General features: G+C 41.7%; 1 protein-coding gene across 1 annotated transcript; it reads right to left on the bottom strand.

Annotated features, from left to right (window-relative positions):
- Positions 1–140: 140 nt before the first annotated feature.
- BFSP1 (beaded filament structural protein 1) lies at positions 141–20,838 on the bottom strand. The gene is made up of 8 exons (XM_010116277.2): positions 20,468–20,838; positions 13,080–13,140; positions 8,829–8,924; positions 7,892–7,984; positions 7,131–7,238; positions 4,522–4,742; positions 3,049–3,134; positions 141–1,087 (listed from the first exon to the last, which is right to left on the bottom strand). The coding sequence occupies exons 1-8, from the start codon at positions 20,836–20,838 to the stop codon at positions 141–143; spliced, it is 1,983 nt and encodes a 660-aa protein (XP_010114579.1).
- Positions 20,839–27,079: the final 6,241 nt, after the last annotated feature.

The raw sequence follows: 27,079 nt of genomic DNA, 5'->3' as shown, positions 1-27,079 counted from the left end.
AGAATTGCCATCAAGGTACCAATCTGTTCCATACCAAACAGCAAAAATCTCACTACTGTATCATTCGGTCAGGAAAAAAAAAAACCCAGTCATTTAATAACTATGCCAGACAAGTTGACCATCAAGGAGGTGTGTGTCACTTAAGAGCCTTTGTCACCTGGTTTCTTCTTGCTTGTCTTCTCTATCATTGTCTCCACTATCATCGCTGTCTCTTCATATGTCTGAATTCTGTCGTCTGAAAACTTCTCGATGGACTCCACCACCTCCACCTTCTCGTAGCTCATGGAGCCAGGCAAGCCTACTTCCCTGAACAAAAGGCCTTGCTTATCTTCTCGCTCATATTCTGCCTCTCGAAGGACTCCTGGCTCAGTTGGGCTTATCAGACCAGGGGAAGGAACTGGCTCAGTCTCAGAGATGTCTGGATACTTTGTGATTTGCTCGATTTTTCCTATTGTTTTTTTTCCCCGTTCAAGTATGTCTTCTTTCTCCTCCTCTTTCAGTTTCTCTGGGAGTTCAAACTCTTCCCTTCTTTCACAGATATCCCTTTTCTCTTTTTCTGGTGGTTCAGCGGGTTCTGGCAGCTCTGGTATGGGCTCCACCTCACCACCAATCATCACCTTCCCGTTGCTGGTGGAAACTGTGATCCCTGCCCTAGCTGGGATGGAGGGGGCCAAGATGCAAGGTTCTTCATAGCTTTCCTCCCCTGTTACCAGCACATAACGCCCTTTGGAATGAGCATCAGGTTTAGGCTCTGGTCTCTTGTGGACTCTTATTTTCTCCCTCACAATGTTACAAAATTTATCAAAGGCTTTACTTATTTGGGCTCCATCAGGTACATCCTCTGGGCCCATTTCCCTTTCATCAAGTTCTAATCCTTCCTGCTCAGGTTCACATGTGACTGAGCCTTCATGCCTAAACTCCAGTTGATCTTGGTCAAAACCTTCCAGAGTTCTTTCGTACATTCTTTCAGGTGAGAGACCGTCGGTTATGTCTTTAGACATCAGCTCCTTTTTCCTGGCAATTTTCTTTGTCAGGGCTTTTTGTCTGGGCTTTACACTGGCAATGTCTTGCATGGCCTGGGTGATATCTAGGGGGAAATCAAAACAAAGCAAACAACAAACAGTGCTGAACACAGTTACTGCAAATGCTAGAGCTGCCTCTCACCCTCACTGCTGCAGGCAGGGAGCTGAATGCAGCAGCAAACATGAACACAGCTTCCAGCAGTGCATTAAACAGCCTCTTATTTTGCGTGGCCCCCCCCGGCCAAGCAGCCATTTTGCACACTGAGCACTGCCATACACAGTGTGAGGACTGGACAGCTGCGAGCATAAGAGAGGCAACTGCACAGAATATTCACCTATCATCAGGCCTGCAATAATGCTCAGCAGGAGCGTTCAGCACCTGCTGCTGCAGTCAGGCTCAGCACCTTCCTGCCAGGCATCATGGCAGAGATGCCATGATGGGTTTCTAGACAAGAAACCTCGTCTCCTACAGCAGAGACTGAAGACAGATGCTCAAAGTTAGAGGCATGGCCTGGCAGTAGGACTAACTGGAAGTAACTTCTCTGGCTTTTACAGCTCTTGGTAGGGCTTAGGGAGGAAAAAAAAAACCTCAAAAGCCCTATTTAAAACTTTCCCACTGAATGCAGTGGTGCTGAGTGAGCAGTCCATGGAAAGGCAAGTGTCATCACCAGCTCTTCCAGCACTTCTGAAGATGGGATCAGCAAACGGACGTCTTGCCTTTGTGTCCTAGGGCGGCTAAGAGTGAGCCAGGCATCTCCCCTCACAGCAATTTTGGGTATGGGCAGATGCAGGGAGGTTTGCCATAGTGAGTGGCTGGCAGGCACAGAGCTAAGCAGCTGCCCAGCCAGCAACGCAGTGCTGAGGAGCAACATTTTGGCATCACTTGAACACTGATGTTGAGCTCTAGGCCCATGCAGAGGGAAGGCCTGCCCGCAGGCTGTGCTTCTGATCTCCTGGGCAGTTGGTAGCCACCAACCCCATGACAGCTGAGCAGCAGCAGGAGTGCAGGCAGGCTGCTGATTTCCATGGCATAAACAACTAGACCAGAGGAGGCAGAGCTTTGTACTAGGAATTACAGGAACAAGGGGACAGACAGATATTAATGTTGCCCCCTGTTTTGTGCAATGTCACAAGTACAGTAACATATATAAAATGCCCGGCTTGCCTTGCAGGTAGTAAGCGGAGGTGTCATTAGAGACAGGTTGAATGCTCAGCAGATACAAAGCAACACTTTGCAGGACAGCAGTTGTTGACAGCTGCTGAGGATTTGGCCTCATTCATTGCAGACCCATTTCATATAAAACTGCTACGGTTCACACAGCAGTTAGAAAAAAATACACCATGCACTCCAAAGAAAAACCTCATCTGATGGTTTATCTCGATTCTCAGGACAGTTCATTGTAAGTAAAACCTCAGTGAGCTTTGGATTTAAGCTCTAGTAAGTCACCCCATAGGTTAGTACCTACAGCACCTTTCTATAAACCAACTACCCTCTTTGTTAAAAGCAGCCTCACTATTTTAGTTCTGGCCATTTCCTTGTCACAAGGTTTACAAGCATCCTAATTCTAACAAGCAATCATACAACATGGAGGAAACACCATTTAGAGGAAACCAGGCCATGGAACATGAAAAGGCCCCTAAAAAGTGTCCTCTGCCTGCCTGCAGCACTCAACATGACCTGAAGCTCTTTGTACGTAACTGAAGTGTGGGCCAATGACTCGCAACAAGATGGTACAAAACCCTCAGCTCTTTCCATAGTTTCAGGTGCCTTCTGACATTGCTCTATTAGTTGACCTGAGTAGTAAATTGCAAAAAATAAGTAAAAAGAAACCTGTTTGGTTGTGGTTTTGGCCTTTGACAGTTTGTTCCAAAGACAGCTGAGGTAAGCTGAAATGATTGGATTTACTTAGCAAGCCTGGAGTTAGGCTGTCACGGCTGATGTTCGTATGGAAGACAAATGGAAAAACAGCTTAAAATACAATGATGCTGCTCTTGACAGACACAGGAAGACATGTCACAGGTTTACCTCTTCCCCTCGAAGCCTGAGGCTGGACAGGTCTATAGATCTGTGTGAAGAGCGTGACTGGTGTTCCTGCTATAGCGGAGTTTAACCTGCCAGAGAAGACATGCATCAGTCAGACCTCCTCCCCCTCATTTTCATCAAGAGCAAGTGCAATTGTGCAAAATGAAGCATAGAGTTTAAATAAATTTATTTCTCTGTGGTGAGGAGTTAAAGAGAATGACAGGAGCTTTTTTTCTTGTCTGGGGAAAATCAACACAGCCACCGCACCTTCACAGGAGTTAGGCTGGTTTCCACCAGCAAGAGACATGGGATGCTTCATTAGGTAAAGTACACCAGTAATTAAAACTCATAGCAACAGGTTTGCAATTCAGCACAGCACTTTGAAAAGTCAATCCACACCTACCAGGCGTCAATTGGAGCTGCACATGCTGGCCAGTAAAATATGAAATTAGGTAGCTGTTACAATGTTACTTGCATATGCCTGACTTCAGAAGGGCAAGAAGAAAACTGAGCAGTCTTCCTTGGAAAATATTTGAGGAGTCAGTGGTATTAAGGGTTAACAATTAAAACTGAGAGGCTGGCCTATATGGAAACAAGTTACTATATCTGTGGCGTTTCCAGTCTGCTCTGCTAGAATCTGAGATAATATTTTGGCCTGTATGGAGGATATACACCCTGTGTAGATACACAAGAGATGCACATTTGGATTTTTGGTGCTGAGAATTACCCTGATCAGATACTCCTAGCCAGAATGCAGTGTCCAAAATGAGACCCTGAAAACTGATGAAATATCTGTTTCCCACATGTGAGATTGACTATGAGCAAGTGTCTTTCCCCTGCACCTTCTTGACAACCCAGAGCAGGGATTTCGGTGTTCAGGACTTTGGCCCTGCTGTATCTGCCTGCGTAGGTGGCACCAGGCACTGCTTTGAAAACTCAGTTCCTTTTCTCATGTGAGGCTGATTTTTGACATCAGAGGGAGCCAGTGCTCCTCCATAGGTTTAAACACAACCCAAATCCCTGCAAATTTCTTATATTCTACCCTTTTTTTCCCCCTTGCCTGAAGAATGGCTTTGCTGTGAAGAGTGTTTTGCTTTACAGGACATTTGCCTTGTATGAACCCTGCAAGACCAGCTTGCCCGTAATGCGCCAACAAGCTTCCCTGACACCGAGGCAGTGGAGAGGGTGTTCAGTTTGCTTTTGTATGCTTCTGACCTCTGTGCATTGACACCAGGACAGTATATGGAAAGGAGACTGTATGGAAAGGAGAAGTTCAAAATGGCTTTGACCCTTTTCTTGGCAGAGGCTTGACCAGATTTTGCATCTATTTATATTCCTGTCCCTGGATATCTAAGAGTGAAAGGTGTGAAACTGCCATACCTTTGGGGGGGATCAGATGCCCTTAAGCATACGTTTTCCAAAGAAGATAAAAGAGATCACTGGTCCCTTTGGGACAGTCGCAAAATTCAGCCTTACCGACTCTCCTCGTTCTCTATGATACGTTTGTACCGTTCCAGCTCATTCTCCAGGGACTGCTGGTAGATCACCAGCTGACGGCAGTCGGTCGTATACTTCTCCAAGGTCCTCTCGGCCTCCTCTATCCCCTTCCTAAGGTTTTCAATCTGCTCATTGTAAAGCTGAATTTCATCATCGTAACTCTCCTGGGTGTTTTTAATCGCTTGTTCCAACATGGATGTCTGGTAAACAAAATTGGTGGATGAAAGAAGCAGCTGTGAAGCAGTCAGCATCCCCATATTTCAAGGGTACTTACAGGCCAGAGATGTTTTATTATGATGTATGAAGCTGCACTGCTTAAACACAGTGGCAGTTTCACTGCATTTGTTTAGTTATTCAAAACCTGCTCCCCTCTGCCTCCTTATCTAGCCTAAGGCTTCTGTTTCAAAATAAGCATGACGGGATCAGCATAAATGTGGGGAACAGCTGTGTGATGTCTTCTTTCCCCATGTATGCATGGGGAAAGACTCACTGCATGACCCGCAGCTCACCATGGATGGCCTGGGCAGAGCAGGCAGTGTCTTACGAGGAGAATACAAAAGTGCTTAACTGAGAAAATGTGCCTGAGCAAAACCTTTTCTTCCTTCTCTGTGGTCTCCAGACCAAGGACTGAAGGGTAAAAGGAAGGGTTTTTTTTTAAAAAAAATAAAATCTTCCCTTTTGAATTAAATTCCTTCATTTACTTTACCAATAAAAGTAACTGCTGTGCAGTAAGGCCTTAACACCAGTCATTCGTGTATGCAAGAGATGGCGAAGACTCCCTTGCCAAAACAAGCAGGAGTTACAGGTGGGATATTCAATGGTGTAATTCTGCTCTCACTTTCTTCTGCTATTTTTGGCTATTTATTATAGTTTCTTTATCACTTGCGGAATTTTTTTACCCTTTTCAAACAGCTTTTAAGGAGATGAACTCACAAAAATCTAATGGGGCAATAAGTGACTAATGGATTCTTTAATAACTGCTTTATTTCTCTATGTTACAGGCAAGATTTTAAAAAAACTTTTAAGAGCCTAAATTTAGGAGCTAATTCCCTTGGTTTTACTTTGGTTATATTGAAGTGTACCAGTGGACCAACAGACCTCTTTAATGTCTAGTGCTTACGAGGTGGGGTCAATAACCTCTCTGCATCACAGTTATCAGGTCCAGAAACAGGAAAGCAAAGGAGCTCAAGGACATCTCAGTCATCATATCCAGTCTCCACTGTCACAAGCAACCATGTCATCATTCATAAAGTTATTTCACTCTTTTAATCTCAAGGCATGAAAAAATTTGAATTAATAAACTCTTTCTAAATGGGACATGAAGATTTGATTTTGAAAGCAGCAAAATTAATTCCCCAAAGACTGCTTCTCTCCATCTGCCAGCAGAAGGCTGATTCTCTCCCCTTTTTCATATATTGATTCATTATCTCATTTATCACTATATTGATTCTTGCCCTTCCCAGAGCACATGTGTCCTTTCCGTCAGAGCATCAGACATGAGAGAGAGACCAAGGAAAAGACCTGAGTGTAGCACTGTCCCTGAGTGATCTAGTGAGAGAAGTTATGCTCAGGAAGTTAAGAGCTGCTGCTCTGACTGTCCAGAGGCTTCCAAAATCCCACTTAAAGATGTTTTATGCCAGTATATAACTCCTCCTGCCCTGTATAGACAACTCAAGGCACAAAGGATGCTGTATTTGAGGGGCATAAGGTGGTCATTCTTCACCCCTATCTGCTAAGAAATATTCAACTGCATGTAGGTAGACTTGCCATTGGCAATACAGGACTGGTTTCTATTCACTGTAGCCTTTAGCTGCTCCTCCATCTCCTGCTGCCCTTGTCCCTGCACTGCACACTTGCTCGGAGACACTGGCTGGAGGAGGAAGGTTGATTTATGGCAAGTTTGTCTCAGAGATAGGCAGAAGCAATGAGCAAAAGTCTTGGCCAGTCATTTTCTGGAAATCAGGAATTGTCAAAAAGCAGGTGGTTTTGGTGCTGGCAGTGTCTAAGCACAGGAGAGGTGCTGATGTAGTGCTTAGTAGTGACAGGGATGAACGCAGCCAAATGTAGATTAACATCTATTTCAAAGGACATTCAATTTTGATTACCAAGCCTGTTCAGTCCTTCTCATAGCAATCTTAGAATTGGCTGTGGCTCTGATGGAAAAGACTAGGCAGAACCCTGAAGGTCCTCCATCATTTTTCATGGAGCTAATTTCCAGCCTGAGCTCAGTAAGTAAGAAAGAAAGACCAGCCCCCTGTGGGACTTGCATCTACAGCCTCCTGCTGACACCATCCCACAGAAATCTAGTGACAACATGGAAACCTTCTCCCACTAGCTACTCTGATAAGCAAAGATGGCTTTGTTGTGGCTATTATGCCTACAGCCCTCCTTGGCCATCTAAACCTGATGATTTGGGCCACCAGGAGAATGAGAATGAAACAGCTGAAGAAGAAAATGGTAAAAAGGAAAATATATCTTCAGTTTCCAAGTCAATTGAGTTCAGCAGACCCTTTTAAAGACGATGCGACCATAAAAAGAGCAGAGTTCGTGAGTGTCATAGTTGTGTTTATAGCTAGTTAGGACAGTACCTCTGTCTGCAGTTTGTATTTTTGTGCCTGTAGCTGACAGAGGATGCTCTTATATTCCTCCAGCTGGCTCTGCAAAACAGGGATCCTCCTCTCCGCTATCAGTTTTTCCTGGTTGGAAGAAAACAACATGTGTACAGGAAGGTATGTTTCACTCTTTTAAGAAGAGCCAAAAGAAATTCCACTACTGGAAATAAACTGTAAAGACAAATAGAAAGTGACAAAAGACAAATAAAAAGATAGGTATTGACCCTTAAGTAAATCCTTGTGGCATGGTTTTAAGAACAAAAGATGGCAATACTGTAGAAGTACAGCTTATGTTGAAATTAGACCCTGTAGATGTAGCTGTTCATATCTTCTTCCAACTAGTAAACATTCTTGGCATAGCCACTCATACTGATGGGAATCAATAAGTTTTCAGCTAGTGTGTAGCAATTTATTTTATTTACAAATTTTCACCACATCTCGCCCCTTCAAGGACAAGATTTTCTCTCTCTCTGTAAACACTTATATATCCTGGCAGCTCCTCCTCAGATAGGAAGCACAACTACTTCAACTACCTTTCAACTAGCCATTTTGGGGGCTAATACATACTTCCAAATCTACAATTTGTTTTTTCTCTCAAATTCAGTTTTTGGTACTTACTCACAGTTGTTGCAGTTTTCATTTAACCTTGGAGTGGGAGTTGGAGAATCTGGGATGCTTTAAGAATAAACATTGTCTCTTTCTTAGAGCAGCATGTGGTTACCAACAGCAATACTTACCTCACATATGCCAGTGGTTATAGGGGACACGCGAGGGGTTGTCTGGATGATCTGCTGCAAAACACTGACATAGGTCTGGATTTCCATAAGGTTCTGTGGTGAAGTAAAAAACATTTTTACTGGAAAACGCCATAGCAAAGTGTGCCCTTCAATGTGCTCCACTTCTGGGGTTTATTCCAAGATACTTACTTCTTTCAGCATATAAAGTCCAGTTCATGCTCAGACTTGGTTTTGGAATGTGTTTTTAGACCTGATTTTGAGTGTATGTGTGCTAAAAGTTTCATCATGCTGAGGGTACATTTACAGACAGTTGGCTAAGTGACAACATAGTTCATAGTTTTAATTTAACATTCCATGATTTCAAATTTTACAGGAGATTATTAAAAAACAGCCTTGTATGTGGTCCAAAAAAAGTGACCCTCTTCTTCCAAAAGCAGCAAAGATGGGATAGTGGCCTGATCCCAAGCCTCACAGCTTTCCCAGGAAGAAAAAGGAGGTTTATGTGTTACTCAGCTGCAGCATAATCATATGACCACAGGCTTATTTCTGCTGATTAACTGGAATGCACTGGCCCAGAAAATTAGGAATCCCCCTCTGATAAAAACAATAGCTTCTTAGCATGAAGTAGAAGACAGTTTGACCAGCATGTTGGGTTGAATCATAGCAACAGGTCAACAATTTCAGAACATTGCTACAGGTGTAGACATTAGACCCTGAGGGAGTCAATTTGGATGCTTGCCAGTCACTTAGCTGTTGGGTTTGATGTCCACAGCGCAGCTGTTGAGCCCATTGAAAATATATAGTGCTATATTTACCTACCAAAACAGAAACAGGATTTGCTTTAATTTGCCACTGTAACAGATCATGGAGAAGGGCAGAGCTTCACACATGCCTCTAGAAGGAAGAGCTAAAGAAGTTGGCAAATTCAGCCTGTTACCTTCTTGTATCTGTCCTTTGTGGCAGTAATGTCATCCTGCAGGAACTGGGACTCAATCTGCAGTTCCAGGTTGCACAGCAGTGCTTCATCAGCTTCCTGCAAGGCACATATAGCTGGAGTGTCAAAAAACACAGCACTTCCTTAGCCATAATGTGGGTCATTGTACAGGCATAGCAGCCTGTGAGGAGAATCAAAGCCTACTGGGAGAAATACAAGTACTATGAAATCAACAACAGGCACCTTATTCATTATGTTCTCCTACTGTACATGCTGCTTTTCTGTACAAATATAATTTATGATAGAGTTTGGCACTGGCACTGTCAAAATATGTTTACCATATGCTTCATGAATGCTGGGAGCCGAGTAAGAGATGCTATGAAATACCAGTCTTTGACTCTAAAAGCTTGCAATGGTGCAGGAATCTTAAACAGAACACTAAAGCATTGATTTATCTATCTCTTTATGACAGGACCTGAAGTATCCTGACACTTTTTTAGTACCCTTAGTAAAGAATACCTTATTTAAAAAAAAAAAACAAACCCACAGGATGGTCCAAAGTATTTTCACTCCTTTTGGTGTGTTCTCAAATATCACAAATGTTTGTCAGGCTTGGAACCATTTCTGGAAATAAAAATGGCAGATGAGCAAGTCCAGAAAAAGTCCATTTGCTGCAGAAGCTCCTAATATTGGGGTTTGTGAGGAAGAAAGTTCACAATGTCGAATTAATTCAGAGGACAAGCCATATGACTAGCAATCGTGATCTCAAAGTACATAGGTAAGTGGGTTTAGATTGAGTGAAATCTCCATTTCTGCATTAGGTCTGATTTAGATTTTTCCTATCTTATGTTCTTTAATATAAGGCCATTAATATAAAACAAGTGAGGCGTTCCACCACTGAATTGTGCCAAGAAGTACTTCTGTTTTCTTTAAGCCTATCATCTGTCATGTACATTTCCTATTAGAAGACACGATCCCCACCCTTGGCTCGTGACACAGACCAGCATGTCCTTTCTCCTCCTCATCCATCTCTTTTTGGATCTGAAGTCTGGCTAAACTGCTGTCGGAAATTAAGCAAGATTTTAAAAGACATACATAGATAATCTTTCAAGTGTTAAAATCTATTAAAATATAGATCTGTTTACAGGTTTGATCTCCAAGTCTTGAGTAGCACCCACTGAAGGTAACAACAAATGCTCTCCAGTTTCACATTCTTTGTCAGGGAATTGCAATATAATCATTTAATTGAGAGTAACACTCAACTGACCACGAAGTCTCTAAAAAATGTAAGACAGGAGTTTCAATTGGTTCTCTCATACTTCTGGTTTGCTAAGGGAAGTGGTTTTGAGCTTACAAGTACCTCCATTTTCAGCAGGATTTTCCTGGAAGCACAAGAGACATGATAGAAGGTGGAAAAAATGTCCTTTTTTTTTTTTTTTTTTGAGAATTTGGTTGAGCATTATATTTGACAGGATTTGGGGTGTTCCATGCTCTGGTTTCACTCTGCTGTAGCAGTATTTCAACTACTCATTTAGTGCTAGATATTCTATAACTTTTTGATTCATATATATATGTATATGTGGCACCTTAGTGCCACAAGAAATCTGAATTTCACTACCAGTATCAGTCATCGTAGTCTCAAAGGCGCTACAACAGTTATTTCTCAGAAAACTTTGGTGCACTTCATGGAAGACCTAACCGGAAATGACTACTTTGTTCATTGGATTGAAAAATGGTGGATATAAGTCCTGACTCTGTTGCTTTACAGCTGAAAGATCTCTACAGAGCTCTAGGCCATCTTACCAAAATATGAGATGTTGCTTCTAAGAGCAGGAAATTTAAAAAAAAGAAAGGGGGGAAAAAAAAAAAGGACCTAAAAAAGGACCTAAAGGTCCTTTAAAATTACCTGTGTGCCATTACCAGCTGTAAATATCTCAGTGAGTGGATCAAATAAAAGACTGAAGTCTATGGGTGCAGCATATGGCTGGTCAAAGGGAACTTTTCTTTTTGCACGTGCACAGCATGCACTATTTCAAAAATGTGTAGATGCTAGCTGTCTCATTATATTGCTAAGCCTGCCAGCCAGAGACCTCTCCAGTGGTCTCTGCTTTGTGAGACAGTAGCTGATTCAGAAACATCCAGACCAGCACATTTGGAGCCAGTGATTAGGAATGTTCGCTGCTTTTCTGCATTCCTCTGCCTTGCTATTGAGAGGAAGATCATCAGGACAATAGCCATGTTGGGAGGTTTGGGAGGAAGCCAAAAAAAGTCCCCAGGCCCCTAGATAATACAGATAAACAAATATTACTGCATGTAATAAGCCAAAGCAGCATTTGGATTTCCAAATCTTCCTTCAAAGGGGAAAAATACTTTTGCTTTTATTCTCTGCTTTCAGATAGACCAGCTATATTTATGTTGTATATCAGAACAGTCCAGTGTCTACACATTTTCTTCTGAACTTTGCAGTGTTTGCAACTCAACTTCCAAAAAAACATTCTGGTTTAGGTGCTGATTTCAGAAAGTTGATCCACCTGATTAAGCAGCATTTTAATTCACCATGAAAGTGTTCACTGATTTTCGAAACTGTTGGAAAAGGCATGAGTCTACATCTGCAAATGCAGGTTTCAGGCTATATCTTGGGCACTGTACAGAAAATCAGCTGTGTTCTCTCCAGCTTTTGGTGCCCCAGTACAAGGATCTGTTGCAACAAGGGCAGCCCAGATGCAGTCTGGAATAAAAACACCCCTTGCAACTCAAGATCTTGTCAGCTGTGTCTGGGGTTGTTGAATCAATCCACTTTTCTTTAGTGACAGATTGACTGCGAGGAACTGTGAAGATGGACCCATCAGCTCCAGATACCCCTTACATAACATTTGCCTCCACAAATATTTTTTAAGAGCTTTCAGGGTATTTAAGAGGCCTGCTAGCACACAGGAAAATAGCACTGATGCAGGATATCTAGAGCTCATTGGAGACAGAAATGCTAAAACCTGCATTTTTTTTAAATCTAAAACATGCATATCATTCATGTGATAGTGCTCAAGCAGAACAGCTCCTGCCATTTGTAGCGGGGAAATTTAAAAAAAAACCTCTATTTAATCCACCCATAATTGTTTCCCACTAACGATAAGCTGTGAAAAATAGAACTGGGGAAAGATATAATACAACTTTCTTCACTCAGATGAAAGCTAGAATCAAGAGAGAATCAGGCTTTCTCAGTTTCACAGACTCGGTTTGGAAACTTTACTAAACATGTTAATAAACTATTTTATCTGAGAGTTATTATTACTACTATTATTATTGTTATTATTATTTCTCTTCCCATGGTATTAGTTCAGGAAAGTGCAGCTCGATGTAAACTTTCCTCATGTTTCACTGTGAAAGGTATGAATTATGGGGTTTTGTGGCTTCTTTTCTATTTGGGAAGCTGAGGCTCTGTCCTGGGAAGGCTGACCATATAATGCAAAGGAATGAGGAGCTTTGAGACACAATAATAACAAAATATAAGGATACTAAAATATACAAAATGAACAATGCACGATTTCTCACCACCTGATGTCCCAATGACCGAAACAGCCCATCTCAAGCAGTGATCATGGAAACGAAACCAAGCAGCAAGCAAAGGAGCGAAAGAGAGCCAGCAAGGTAGAGGGAGCAATGCCAGCGAGTGAGAGATATCCTCACCTCAGGCAACCCCCACTTATATACTGAGCATGACATTTATGGCATGGAATACTCTCCTTGGCCAGTTTGGGTCAATTTTTCTGTCTGTCTCTCTCCCAGCTTCCTGCACCTACACATTAGCAAGATCTGGAAAGTCAGTGTCCGTGGTCTCATTAGCAACAACTCATATAATCAGTGTGTTTATCAAAATTCTTCACATATGAAATCCAAAACACACTGGGTACTGAGAAGGAAAATTAACTCCATTCTTGCCAAAACCAGGACACCTGAGCAGAGCTGAGGCTGTGTGAGCTGTGGATGGCATGTGCTACATGACGAAAATCAGCAGGACTGTACAGAGCAGGGTGCTACACAGTGCGTGTACATATATTCTGAGGCTCAGACATTTTCACAAGGCTTAAGGAGGGAGATGGAGGGGAAGGAGAACTTTTCATCAGCATATAATGACAAGAAATACGTTGCTCTGACATTTTATCTTTTCAGTGCTTCTTCAAAGCGGCTTGCTGTAGTAAATGAAACCAAAGGAAAAAAATGATAAAGATCTTCCCTTTTCCATTTTTTCAGACTTACCTTATTAAGGCGTTCAAGGGTTTCTTTTAGCCTCTGTTGATATTCACGTTCATTTCTATACCTGCAAATAGAACAAAGGAGATAAAGTTCAACGGTTCATCCTTCTGCAAACTGTATTGTCATTGCATTATCATGCACAATATATGCTTCACGCTAAAGCAGAACATAAATCTTGAAAGGGCCCAAAAGATTTATTTATGCATTAGCATTAATTTCTTTTTACTCCCAGATGCTGAGAGTAATTCCAGAATTGACTAACTTCTTGTACTCAACTTACGTATCAGAAGACAATCAAGTGCCACACATTTGCTATCACTTTTTCAGAGAAAGCCCAAGAACAGATTATTTACAATAAAAGTCTGTTTGATTGGCATTGGACTACAGTGACAGCCATTCATCAGTGGCTACTATATGAGTATTTGCTACATTGGCACTTTAGCATTTAATTACATTGTACTTGGTTTTCTGTTCTACCTGATGTTGTTCAGTAAGCATTTTCATGCCACAAACATTAAACACAAAGGTTGCAATTTCACATATTGGCTGTCTATGAATAATGTTGCATTACAATGCTTTGATGGATCAAACTTTTTATCCTCTTTAATACCAATTCATATTTTATCTTGGTCAAAATCAAATGTGAGTCTTAGTAAGCACTGTGTTTAGCAAATATCCACAAGTGCATAATGTGCATGTTCCTGTACAGAGTGAACAATCGATGTATATTGTGTTTATCTCTGATTTAAGAATTAGGGCTCTGTATTTGTACTTTAGATAGATAGAATTATCTTCTAGAAAACTCTTTTAGCTGCAGAGTACAAAACTTCCTAATTATGATTATTGTTGTTTATTCCTTTCCCTAAATAAACTATATATAAAATGTTTAATAGGAGATATGGTTTAATGAGACCCCATTTAAAAAAAAAGAAGTCAGAATCATCATATAGTACAATCCAATGAGACTTTGCTATCAGTAATGAACAAGTGGCTTATCAATCTCCATCTGCTGCCAGTGCCGAAGTACACAAATACAGTCTATTCCTGTTTATTCCTTTACTTTCCCTAAAATAACAGAGATATAGAGATATTAAAAGCTCTTATTTTCTTACTTTCTGCAAGAAACCCTCATGGTGAGTGACAAGTCAACTGTGGTGGTGAATGACCTTTATTTGCAGTACAAGCAATGGACATCAAGACAAGCATGAATCCTGACCAAAATTCAGAATTGAACATAAGCCCTCGTCTGTCTTCTGAAATAATAATTGTCAGTTCCTGGACTGAACACATCAAGGATCAAGTTATAATGGCTGTGTCAGCCTCACTTCTTTCTTTTTATCTCCTGAAGGATGAACAGCCAATGTTATTCTCACCGTTTTCAATGTTTCTTGGAAAGCTGAAGGGATGAGGTCAGTAGTGAACTGACCAGGACCACAAAGGAAGAACTTACCAGAACAAACAAATGGATTAAACTTGGTGTTCTGGTTTCCCAACTTTCCCTTCTTTTGAAATCCCATAATTTTAGCAGAGTTAGACACTAGTCTGTTTTCAACTTTTACCATGAACAAAGAAACAAGTGAATAAGATGAGGTTTTATTTCATTATCACTCCAACAAATTGCTAGGCCTCCTCAGCTGAAGTGCTATTTTCTGACAAAGGTAAAACAATGTATTTTCAACAAATTGTAATAACACAGAGTTTACTTCCAAGGATACAAACAAGAACATTAATCTTCAAAAGCAAGACTGCCTTTGTTTCTGTTTTCTATTAAGTAAGTAGCTCACCTCCAACCAACTTTCTATCTATCTTAGGAAATTTTTGTGTGCAGTTGACAATAAACACTTCATTAAGTTAGATACTTTCTGACAACTGAGCAAGACTGAAGCAGATTGAGGCAGCTTGTGAAATTAAATATACAGCTACAATTTAGGATTGGACTTACACTCCTAGTAATATACAACCATCCAATAGTCAGGGTCTAAAGCTCAGCCCTAATGTTATTCACACCTGCTCAAACCTGCCAAATTGCTAGATCTGACTTTAAAATTCTTTCAATGACTGAAATATTCAGATACATCTTCCTTCACTCTCAAATAACTCAAATACCTGCTGTGTCAAACAGCCATAAATCCACCTGGCAGCCTTGAGAAAGTTATTATTGTGTGATTATCCTTTGAAGGAGGATTGCTTTTAAGTGATGCTCAACCTACTCCAGGACCTCAGCGCAAAATGGCTAAAGATCTCTTAGAAATGCTTCAGAGACCTCATGATGTCTCCATGCCTGCTGAAATGTATCTATGTAAGTGCGTGGCTGACAAATTGCAGCCCTGTTATGCTTCAAACCCAATTTCGGTGTTCAAGTAATGAGCTGGACATGTTTAAAAGAGGTCATGTTTTTCTTAGGTGGCTGCTGGTCAGTCTTTACTGGATGCTAAGAGCTATGAAGTTCATTTGCTTCATTTTTTTTAAAAAAAAAACAACCCTTCCCATCTAGTCAAGTAGCTTTAGTGGTGCAACAAACCTTTTTTGGACTGTTTAGAAAAATGAGGTATTGTTTTTTGCATAGGGTAAAAGAAATGGGGTGGAGGGGGCCGCCAGGCTCCTGGTAGATAAGAGCTTTAAGGTTATTAAACAAAGGCAGATAAGAGATTTAAAACTTCCCACCACCTGACCTCTCTTAGCTTAGCAGCTCTCTGTGAGGGCACTAACAGATTAACAGGTATTTGTTAAAGCCCCTTGAGCCCCGCTACAGCTTGGCACTGGACTGGTGAGAGCATCAGGCATGCAGGGGGGAAGTCCACTGCTGTGCTTGTTTCTCCACCTGGAAAGCACGGCTCCAGCAGCGCTGTAAATCTCTTTTCCCATCCCCAGCTGACAGATAGGCTGTGCTTGCACTTAAAAGATGGGGCCAGGGCAAGGCTGGTTTTTTTTTTTCAGACCCTGCCTCTGCTGCAGTGCAAGGGCTGGCTCTTCTCCAAAGAGAAAACAGTCACGATACATTCTCATGATGCTCGATGGCCAGGTACTCAATTGGTGTCAAGCCTGAGGTTTTAATATAAAGAGAAATGCTGCCTCTCCGTTGAACCCTACTGAACTCTCCCAGCAATATATGAAGCCTCTTGGCTTGTCACAAGCCAAGGTTAAACTTTTCTACTACTTTTCTCCTTTTCACTTTCTAAGATGCTTCGCTAGCCTTTTCTCAATAGAGATAGCTGTCATTGGGTGCCAAAGAGAGCACAAACTGAAAAGAGCTGGTCCTACAAGGATGATAGACAGGCCAATAATGCTTGTGTTTTATACCCTGAAAGCTAGGATGAGCCCTATGAGGGCTTTGCTCTACTAATTTGTGAACAGACTGCTGCCTGCATTATCAAGAAGCTGCTATCAAGTGGCTGACAGCCATGGGACAAGATTTTGGCAGTCTGAGGAGGGGACGGAAGGCAGGCAGGACATCCTTTCCTGCAGCTGCAGCACGATAAAGCTCTCGCTACCACCAAAGAAGCAGTAGCAGTGCAGAGACAAAGCCTGCAGACAGGACTTGAAGATGGCTTTGCCAACAGTCACCAGCTACAGAGTCCCTACAGCTCCATACATGACAGCTATCATGTTTTCCTACTTGTTTTTGTTTTCTCTCATGGGTATTGGGTCTCCACTCTGCCACCAAAGGGTGTCAGCTCATCTGAGCATCACCACGTGGTACACCTTGGAGAACACAGTGCCAATTTCCATGTCTAGCAACTTCCAGGGAATCATATTGCATGCAAACACCACAAGATTAACAGTGAATGAATTTTAAATGAAACAATCGATAAGCAAGACTTTTAATTTCTGAAGTTAATTAATCCTGTTCAGTCAAGTGTGCTAAAATCTGCATTTCAGCATCATTCGGAATGTCATAGAGAGAGAAATATAGTTGTTTCCCACAGCCAGATACAATGTTGTTATAATAATGATGCTCAATAAAATTAGCATAATTAGTCTTTTTATGAGATGCATCCAAACAATTCATAGCAATGCTTTTTTTGCAACTTCAAGAGAAAGAATTCTCCACTGGTAGAGTCTGAGTTACTCATGTTAATGTGAAAAGCTATAAATGGACAACAGAGAATTTAAAAATAAATTTTAACATAAGATCTACTTTTCAATGGTTTATGCACATCTAATTGCACAGACCTGGTAGTCCCAGACCCTACTGTGTTTAAATGTAGCTTTAAAAGGGCTACTTACATAAATGTAGCTTTAAAAGATATGCTTATAGATATAAATCTATTTCCTAAATCATGAATGTGAGTAAAAGAACAAGTTGCAAGAGCTTAAATTCTTTGAATTAGTGAAGGACACAGATGTTTGTCAATGGAATGGTACATAATGCTCCACTCGAATAGATTTTTTTTTCATCCTAGTGTGCCTAGTAGACACTTTATGTTTCAAAATGAAGCCAGAAACTGGCACTGCCTACTGCCAACTGAGCACAGATGCAGGTCTTCAGCATAGGAACTCTTCTGGTTTCAGTAGCATGGCAGGGCCCTAACACGGCACAGAAGATCATTCCTCCCATATTCTGTTTAGAGAGCTTTATTTATAAGTTTAAGTAGATGAAAGCACAGCCATCAGGATGGCTTTGAGCTAGAAACAGGGTGAGAAGGCAGAGTACACAGTGTCAGAACACTGGCCTTGTTTTAATGCCTGCAACTAAAAACCCAAACAGTGTTTTTAGATGCTGAAGAAACTTTCATGTCTGTCTTCAGGTCAAATTCAGCAGCTCCCAAGAGAAAAAAAAAAAAGAAAAAACAACAACAAAAAAAACCCAAACCAAAATTATCTTCTTGATGTAAACTGAAGACAGTTTAGTTAAAAAGCAGTCACTGCCCTTCTGTTGTAATGGTCCTGTGTATCTTTAGTTTTAATATTGCAACGTTGTTGGCTTACATACAGTCAAAGTTTCCTTTGACTTCTGTTTTCAGCTGCTGAGTGGACATCCTAGGATTGTATGACAAGGTACTATCCATTTTTTTCTAAGAAGTCACTAACTACCCCTGTAACAGTTCCTAAATCCCACTTTCAAAAGCACAGACCCTTCTCTGGATGTTTCCCCTCTAGTATTTTCAATGTCCTGTATTCTTCCCTACCTATTTACAGCTTGCATAAAGCAACTCTAATACAAAGTAAATTCACTTTGTGTCAGATCACTAATCCTGCTGCTGGGGAGCTATACAAGCAGTTAATTCACAAACTGCTCACACGAATGCAAGAATCCATTAAAAGGTAGCCAAGACAAACTAACTTTTTCTGGTCAGTTTTTCTATTTTTTTTACTTGCCAGTTTTTCTTGCCAGCTGTTGAAATCAAAGAGGGGGTTTTGTGTTCACTGCACCAGCTCTTCACAGTGCCTGAAATACTCCAGATAGACATGAGGCATTTTTGCCCAGCTATATAATAGCACTGCATGTTTCTATACAGTTTGCACGTATTTTTAACTAATATACAGTTAGGCATTTACGTACCTAGTTTAGTCAAAATCTCATGGACAGAGTGTAAAAAAAACCACATGAAAAAGTATCAGTCAACAGCTAAATTATGGCATTGGCTCATAGTTGAATTTCCGGCTCTAAATATTGGAATACTACACTGCCAGGTGCTTATTACTCACTGGCACTGAATCAGAGCATCATGGACATCTGACCATTTCCAGCACTAAGACTCAGTGCACCTGGATGGCCTATTCTCTGCTGTCAGATGAGAAAGAGAGATGAGGGCTTGGCATTTCCACAGTTGTGCCGTAGCTCACAGCCTGGCATGACAGCCCACTGAATTGGGTAGGAGATGTTAATTTTTAATTGCTTTTTTTAAAAAAAATCTGGCTCATTTTTCTGATTCAAGTATCAGGATGGTCTCAGGAATAGCTGTGGAAGCATAGCAGATTAGACCCTGTGCGCTGAGCAGCCTGCAGGGATGGGGAGGGCAGAATGAGGGTGCATTAGACTGTACGGCTGCTGATAGCAATCTATCATCAAACCATGGCCTAATGACACAGATGGCCTTGACGTCAATTATCTCACATTTGTTTTCTGGCTCTTTCCAGTTGAAAAATGATTGTAGATAGAAAAGCAAAATGTTTGTCTTACGCTTTTTAGTCCGGAGGAGGGGAAAATCAGTGTGGAGAATTGGACTGGAAAATAATGTGTTTTGTGCAAGGTCAGACAAAAACTCTGTAATGGAGACAAGGGATGAAATCTTGATAGACTTGTATTTCTGCAGCAGCAAGACAGTGCTCCAGATGATTCACTCTCTGCCTTATTAAAAATATTTCTGGTGAGTGTGGTGAACATTGCCCAATAGCAGCTGCACTTCTACCAAGACTGCATTTGTTGAAAATATTTCATTTTTCTCTTTCCCATCACTATCAGGGAGAAGAGTTTCTAATCTAAAGCATGCTATATGGAGTTCATCACTCACCCTTTGGTGTGGAGGATGAAAAACTCCTCATTAGTGTCCATGCTGCTGCCTAATTTTCCTGGCTGAACTAGCCAGAGAGAAAAAATTCGAGACCCTTCTCTCCTTTGAGTAGTCCTTTTATGAACAATACTCACCAAGTGTTGTTGTGTAATTAATTAAGCAACATGGCCAAAACTGCGTGTTGCTGAAGGGAAAGGACTAGGCATGTCTGGAGGCACTCGTATGCCTCAGCCCTAAGGCTCCTGCTCTTTGATTTATGGTGGCACTGAAGTTAAAAAGGTGATGTTAGGGGAAACCTATTCTTATAGCTATTGATTTAGTAGCACAAGATGGAAATAGTAGGATGCAAGGCAGAAGAGGAGGGTAATTAGGCAAATTTCACATACCAGGAAAAAATGTATTTACTTTCTTTTCATCTTACATTTGTAGTGACTGGCACAGACTGGCCCAGGTACCTCACAATGCCTGTAAGTAAGAGCTTCTCAGAGATACCCAACACATTTCAGGAAGTGGACATTTCAGGACCCCCATGTTTGGGATCATGTAACTCTGTGCTGCTCAGACACAAGACTTCCTTGAAGCCATTTGTTTTTTTCATTGGGTTATTCCCTCTTTGCACTTCAGAGCACAATCCTCCTAAAGCTAATGAGCAACAGCAACCAATATATGCCGCAGTGAGGACCTGCTACCATGGAAGGGAGAGGGCGATTACCCATCTAGTAGCCATGAGACCACAAAATGCAGAGTTGGAGCTCCTTGAGTCCTGGTACCTTGCTTTTCACCATGGGCTTACAGGCCATCTCTGGCTACAAGTCTGATACACATGTAGAGGCATCACCCTGCATGAGAAGTAGTCGGTGACACCAAACCCATCCTTACTATAAAGATTAACTATGGAAATGATACCACCTATCTTCCTCTGTTCGCAAGCCTTACTTGTTGCGGTATTCATCGAGCATGCGCTGGGCGTCTTTCTCCTCCCGCTCCAGCTTGGCTCGGTCGGAAGCCAGCTCCCGCATTCGCTGGCGGTTGAACTCAATCTGCCCGGCAAAGGCTTCATCCAAGCCCACCAGTTCGTCCATGCGCTGGAAGGTCTCTAGCTGCTTGCGCAGGATGGTGTTACGTTGCTCCAGCACGCGTGCCCGGTTGATGTAGCTGGCGAAGCGTTCGTTGAGCTCCTGCAGGTTCTCCAGGCCCCGGGCTTGGGCCAAACTGTCAAATTCGGGGGAGCCTCGCAGCTCATCGTAGGCATCTGACCGCTCGTACTTCTCCTTGCGCACCTCGCGGAGGAAACTGCTCCTGTACATGGCTTCGGGGGGGCTGTGCAGTGCCGGAGTCCCCTCCTGTGTGCCTGCCTGTCTCTCCAGTTTGGATCTGAATTATGTCTGGGGGGTTTGGGGAAGAAGAACTAAACATAATCACCCCCCTAAATGATTAGGACTCGTCTCCAGGGCTGTTTGTGGCACTAAAGGCATCATCTGCAGCAGTGAACTAAATAAATCCCAATAGCCCCGCCTTGGGACTGCCTGTCTGGGTGTCAGCAGTTTGGAGGAGCACTGGGTATGAGGGGCGTGAGTGGCTTTTCCTTTTGAGTGCTTCTATTGTGTATGGCCAGAATAAAAGAGAGTAACATCCAGCTTTTGCTCGGCAGATTTAAAGCGTTATCCACGGACAACAGAGCAAGCACTTTGCAGTTTCAGAGACAGAGCTCAAAGCCTTTTGTGGCTGTGCTGGGGAAGAGGCTTTGTTTCATGGTGTTGTCCCCAGGGCTGTGTGCAGAAGGCCTTCTGCTGAGCCAGGATTTCAGTATGAATGGATGGCACAGCTTGATTTTTGTTATGTGACAGCTTTGCAATCAGTTAGGATGATGGGTTGGTGCCTAAAAGTCAATGTGACTCCTGCTCAAAGTATAAGATTTGGCCATTTCATTCTCACTTCATGCTTCTTCATGTCAGTCTTTTCTGCAGATTATTTCTACTGGCATAAGAGGCATCAAAGTAGCAGTGGTACTAAAACCCCTGTGCTTAACAGGGCCCTGTTGGAATGCCAGTTTCCTTGGGGATAGTTTAGTGCCATGTGCTCTTGTGACTTAGTGGACATATCATATTAGTCCATGAGGAGACACCTCCTTCCTTCACTCCCCACTGTAATGGAGTCTTGTGTGCTGCCATTCCATGAGAGGCTTCAATTTGTCTGGAAGTGATGGATGTATTTCCTCTAGTACATTTTTCTCAGTCTTTCCCTTTGCAAAATCCTGTTTATTGGGCCTGTTCTTCCTGAAGCACATCTACGTGCCCAGTCGAAAAGCCCAACACCACCACAGTGCAATGTTGAGATCTCTGTTAATAATTCATTTATGCAAAAGTCACTTTTCATTTTTTAATGGACCCATCTAATATGACTTTTCAAATTGCATGTATTGGAACCTTAATGGAAAGTGACCTCACTGACAGGAAGTGCAGAGGTGAAGAAAGAAGCTGGGTGCTCAGGCAACTCTAAAGTTAGGGTTCTCTGTTGTCGAATCTGTATCAAAACGAAAAAAAAGTTCATTAGAAGTTTTCTGCATCTTCCCTGTTCTGCTTCAGATTATTTGGAAGTGCAAAAGGAAAAGACCAAAGGATCTTTCAGAAAATCAAAGTAGGCTTTGCGTATGCATTATGCAGCTCCACACACAGCCTCTGAACTACACAAATAGCAGAACAAGGATAGACTTTTTAGAAATATTTAGGATCTTTATATAGCCGTGGATGTGAAAGCATTGCTTTCCATGCAACCCTTTGGTTGGACAATCCTGCCTAGCCAAACAATGTAGTTGAACTTTTTACAAAGTTAGTCTGACAGAAGAGATCAGAAAATCTGGTGGATTCTGTGCAGTGCATTTTTGCAGCAAGAGTTTTTAGGCTTTAGGTAGCCTTTCAGTAGAATAATAGCCTGTGTGAGTACTATCCCGTCCCTCTCTGAGGCTGGAAGCAGCCCTGACTCTATGCTGACGATGCACCTTAACTCCTTAGGTAACAGAGTGAAAATTTCTGTAGAGGCCTCTTAGTGACCATGTCCCTAAACAGAGTGGTCTGTCTGTAGAGGAACACTTGCAGTGCCAGTTTTTATTATTAAAATTTATCTATGCTTTCTACTAGGAAAATCTGGGTTTGCTATAGCATGTATTTCTATATGCTATAGCATGCTTTGCTGTTACATGCATTTCTCTAAGGTGCAATTCCTGACTCAGTAAGATCTCACCATGGGTTGTTTCCTCTCCTGATCTGATATAGACACTGCTTTACTGGGGCCAAAGCCAGCTTACACGACTCAGGCTATGTGTTAGTGACTTTTTGTGATGGAGGCTCTGACTTTTAGTTAGGTGGCTTAAGGAGAATCCCTGGCCTCCAGACAGCTCGTGAACATCCAAATGCAGCAAACCAGAACAAGAGAGTTTGAAAGGAAAAACAAGTTTGGCCTGGACAGCAACTGTTAGTTACTCTTCTTTTCACGCAGAGAGCATCAAAAACGCCACAGAAAAATTAATCTGTCCTGTGATGACTGAGTTACTTGGCTTATCTAATGGACCACCAGGTGAATTTCTTACTAAGGGATCCTGCACATTGTTTCTTATTTAGAGATGGCTCAGAGACTTAAAGATTATCTATACACACATTAATGAAGTTTCTCACAAATTGCTTGGAAATCTTTTGGATTTAAATGAGTATATTTGCAGTATAAATGAGAAGGAACATAAAGAAACAATTTGCATCTTTCTCTCTTTGTCCCCAGAATATGAGACTGGTTCTTTCGAAAACAGAATCTGAAGGCTGGCTCTTTCCAGTTTAAATGTGCTACATGATATATTACAATTGCCTAAGAATGGGTGTTTACCTACCACTGCACAGGTCAATAAATCCCTGGTACAGTGAGTAGTTTGTTTCTTTTGTAATTGCTTGTATTGCTATAAACTCCGTCGCAGACTAGCTTGGCTATATCCCTTTTGCACAATATGACTATATTTAGGCAGTGACATCAACCTGCTTGTACTCCTTACTGCTTGGCTAAGACAATACAAGTGTCTCATGATAAATCAAAACAAACACAATCCAAATGAAACTTTATCTTTCTGTTAAGAACAGGCCCAGCCTTAGCTGTGGTCTGTCAGGATGGCAGCTGAGTTTGTGCTGGCCGTGGCTGCAGGGCAGTCCTGGGGCTACTGTAACCTTCTTATCCAGGGTAATTCCAGCTCTGCTCCTTTCCTAATGGGGAAAACCCTTTCAACACTGGAGAGCTGAGACAGGGTTAAGAGTCGAAACATCCTCAGAGGCAGCCTGCTCAGAGTTTTCAAATTAATTCTCCAAGCTCAGTGTTTTCTCAGTAATAATATGACAGCTTGTTGGTCTGTCTATTCAGCTGCTGTGAACTGATCACAGACAACGGTGGGGCTCTACAAGCATAGTCCAGCTGAGGCATTCCGTTCATTACTGTTGTCTTTTCATTTTTTTTCCTTATTCGGAGCCTGATGCTATAGTCCTAAGTTTCCTGTTCCTGCAGTCCAGAGGAACTTAAGAGCAGGATGTGCTAGTGAAAATCGTCACGAGCATTTCATGGCAAGCTCTCATCAGATGGAAATGGAGGTTATTCTTCATTTGGAGAACTGATGCTCAGAAGGCCACATCTAAGCATGTCATTGCCACATGGGAGAAAAGAGCTGCAGTGAAGGTGTTGAGATCTGAACTTCTTTGTGAATATGACGGATGAGGAAGATGAAATTAATTTGGGCTGATTAGCTTTAAGGACAACTCAAAGTGACACACAGTAAAACATGAAAGTCCAGCACATTGAAAAAAAGGTTTGTGGTTTTTTTTTTTCCTTTTCCATGTCCATGGTGAATAGGACAAGAAATAATGTGTTTAAACTGTGCAATGTAAGATATGAATGAGTTATGAGGAAAGCAGTCGAACTGTTCCTCTAATGAAGCACTGGGAATTAAAGATTGCAAAATTTCAGTTGCTGAAGCACTTTAAAGACCAGGCTAAACAAACATTGCCTGGGATTGCGGGATATTTTTTAATCATACCTTAGGAAACAGTTTACTGATGACGGGCAGGACACTACAGAGGAGTTCCTTACTGGCCTCTTAATGTCCCCACGGCCCTGGCAATCATTTCTGAGGTCTCTCGCAATCCTGTGATATCCATACCCTCCCATTTCTAAAGCACCCTTTCATGCATTTTTATTTGCTTCAGAAGCTATTCTCTGGTGAGTGATTTCCAGTGCAGTGCATCACAGCTGGATGCTGACTGGCACCTTGCTTTTTTGGACTTTTCCCCAAGAGATATTCTTACCCGTCCAGGGAACACCACAATTTTCCATGCTTTCTACTAGGAAAATCTGGGTTTGCTATAGCATGTTGTCAGGGCCCAAAGTTGAGATTTAGCTACAGTATTAGCAGATCCTCAGAAAATTTGTGGTTAAGTACCACCAGAGGGCTGTAGTCCTGCAGCAGGAGTAGGCTGTGGGTAAGAGGTTCAGTACCATCTGCACCAGTTCCTGATATAAGTAATACCTGTGATTCCTACAGAGAGTTTGCTCTGCAGTATGAAACAAGCTGAGGTTTGTCCTTATTGAGATAGCAGGTGTGCTGCGACAAGTTGCTGCTTCTGCTGAAAGGCACAAAACTCTGCTTGGGGTTGAGATGACCCCCTCACTGGTGGTGAATGTACTACTATAAAGCTGTGTATCCGCCTCATTGCCCAGGACACACACTCCACGCCCAAATCCAGCTCAAATAAACACCCCAAACTAACAGCAGCCCTGGGACAGATCCTCTGCTAAGCTCTCACTGTGAAATCAGGTTAGCAGGTCTCCTGCATACACCTGGTGTTAGGCTGTGCTCTTCAGAGAGCTGTGCATGATATGAGGAGTAGGATTAAAGAAAATGATATTGTTAATTTTCTGTAGCTATCATAAATAAAAATAAAATGGCAGTAAATTTTTGGTCTGTTTTGTACTGACAAGTCTGTTGTAGTAACTAAGTTTCACAATTGCAGTGTTAGGCTGACAAACTCTACCAAGGTAAGCTGAGAGAATTTTTTCCCCTTCATTTTGGCTTTCAACCAGAAAAAACACCACTCTGAAAGATGCCCTTTCAGTCAAAGAATCAGAGATTAAAACTAGCTAAATTCTGGGGATTTTGTTTTTAATTTCCTACTTTTTTTTTTTTTTAATTCTAACCACTTGGTGTTATTTATTTCCCTTTCTGAATAATGCACAAAGCAGCAAAGGACAATATATCAAAAAGAAATGAGATCTCTGGAAGATGACAGTTGGTTTAGACCTCAGACTCCTGAGGAAAAAAGTGGAACTGAAGAAAGGAAGAAAAAAAAAAGGAAAAAAAAGGCTTGAGGTAATTGCAGATAACACTAGTTTTGGCATCCAGTATCCCCTGACTAAGGGCACAGGATGGCCCCTATCCATATAGCTCGTTGTTTAGTAGTACTGCTGATTTGGAAGAACAGAACATTTTTGAGATACTCTTATATGTCTGCATGCTTTCATCCTGAAACTGCTGAAAATTGAAATACTTATTTTGTCTTTGTAGAAATAACATTCATCTGTTAAGATGTTGATTTGGAAAACTTTAAGTAAAATACTATGACTGTTTTCTTGGTACTTCAGAACAAAAACCAAGTCTTTTGAAAACTTCTTGTTTTTCAGAATGTCGCTTCAAAATGAAATATATCAATCTAAATTTTACCACATGAGCGTAAGGTTTTTCCCATTTCCTTTTTTTTGGAGGAAAAACAATTTTATATATCATTTTGATGGAGCCAATAACATACTTCATAATACAGAAGAGAGAAAATATAGTTTTTTTCCCCTGAAGACTTCATAATAAGAGGAAAGGAAAAGACATAGCATTCTTGATAAACCACATGGACTTTCTTTCAACACAGGAAAAAAAAAGAGTAGGAAGCTCTGTTTTCTGATAGGGTGTTTGATTTCTCATGGGCAAAGTAAAAGTGAAAACACAGTTGAATCTGGACTCCACTTGAGCTGTATAGGTGATAATCTGAATTCCTGTAACAGAGAGAACAAAGGGAACAGGAGCCCAAAGAGATCTACAATCTCTGCTGGAAAAAAATACCCTGAATGAATGAAGTAGCAGAATTGGGGAAGGGAGACGAGGAGGTAAGAAAAGGGGTCAAAAGGATAAACTTGAATGTTGGGACGGTATATGACAGCTCTCTGCATATGCCAGCCTAGCTGTTTGGGGAGCATTACTAATGATGCAGAGGCAGAGCCAGTCACATCTCAGTGGTGGGAGGTCAGGCTTGGCAAATAGGGCAAATGGTGAGAGGGGAGAGGGATGGCTTGAATCCCCCACTCCTCTCCTGCCCCTGCCTCAGCAGCAGTTCTGTGTGAGGTTCTTGTTAAAGACAGATAGTTTCCTTCAGCTGCCTTCATGGAAGAAGAGGAGTGGAAACACAAGGCATGCGTATTCCAGCACAAGCAAATCTGAAAAGCTGTCTCTGGTCCTTACAGCTACCAAAGTCACCTGCC

Source organism: Chlamydotis macqueenii, chromosome 3, assembly GCF_036417535.1.
Source record: "Chlamydotis macqueenii isolate bChlMac1 chromosome 3, bChlMac1.mat, whole genome shotgun sequence".
Lineage (NCBI taxonomy): Eukaryota > Metazoa > Chordata > Aves > Otidiformes > Otididae > Chlamydotis > Chlamydotis macqueenii.
Note: the sequence above shows the minus strand (reverse complement) of the source record. Positions and strands in the feature narration are given on the sequence as shown.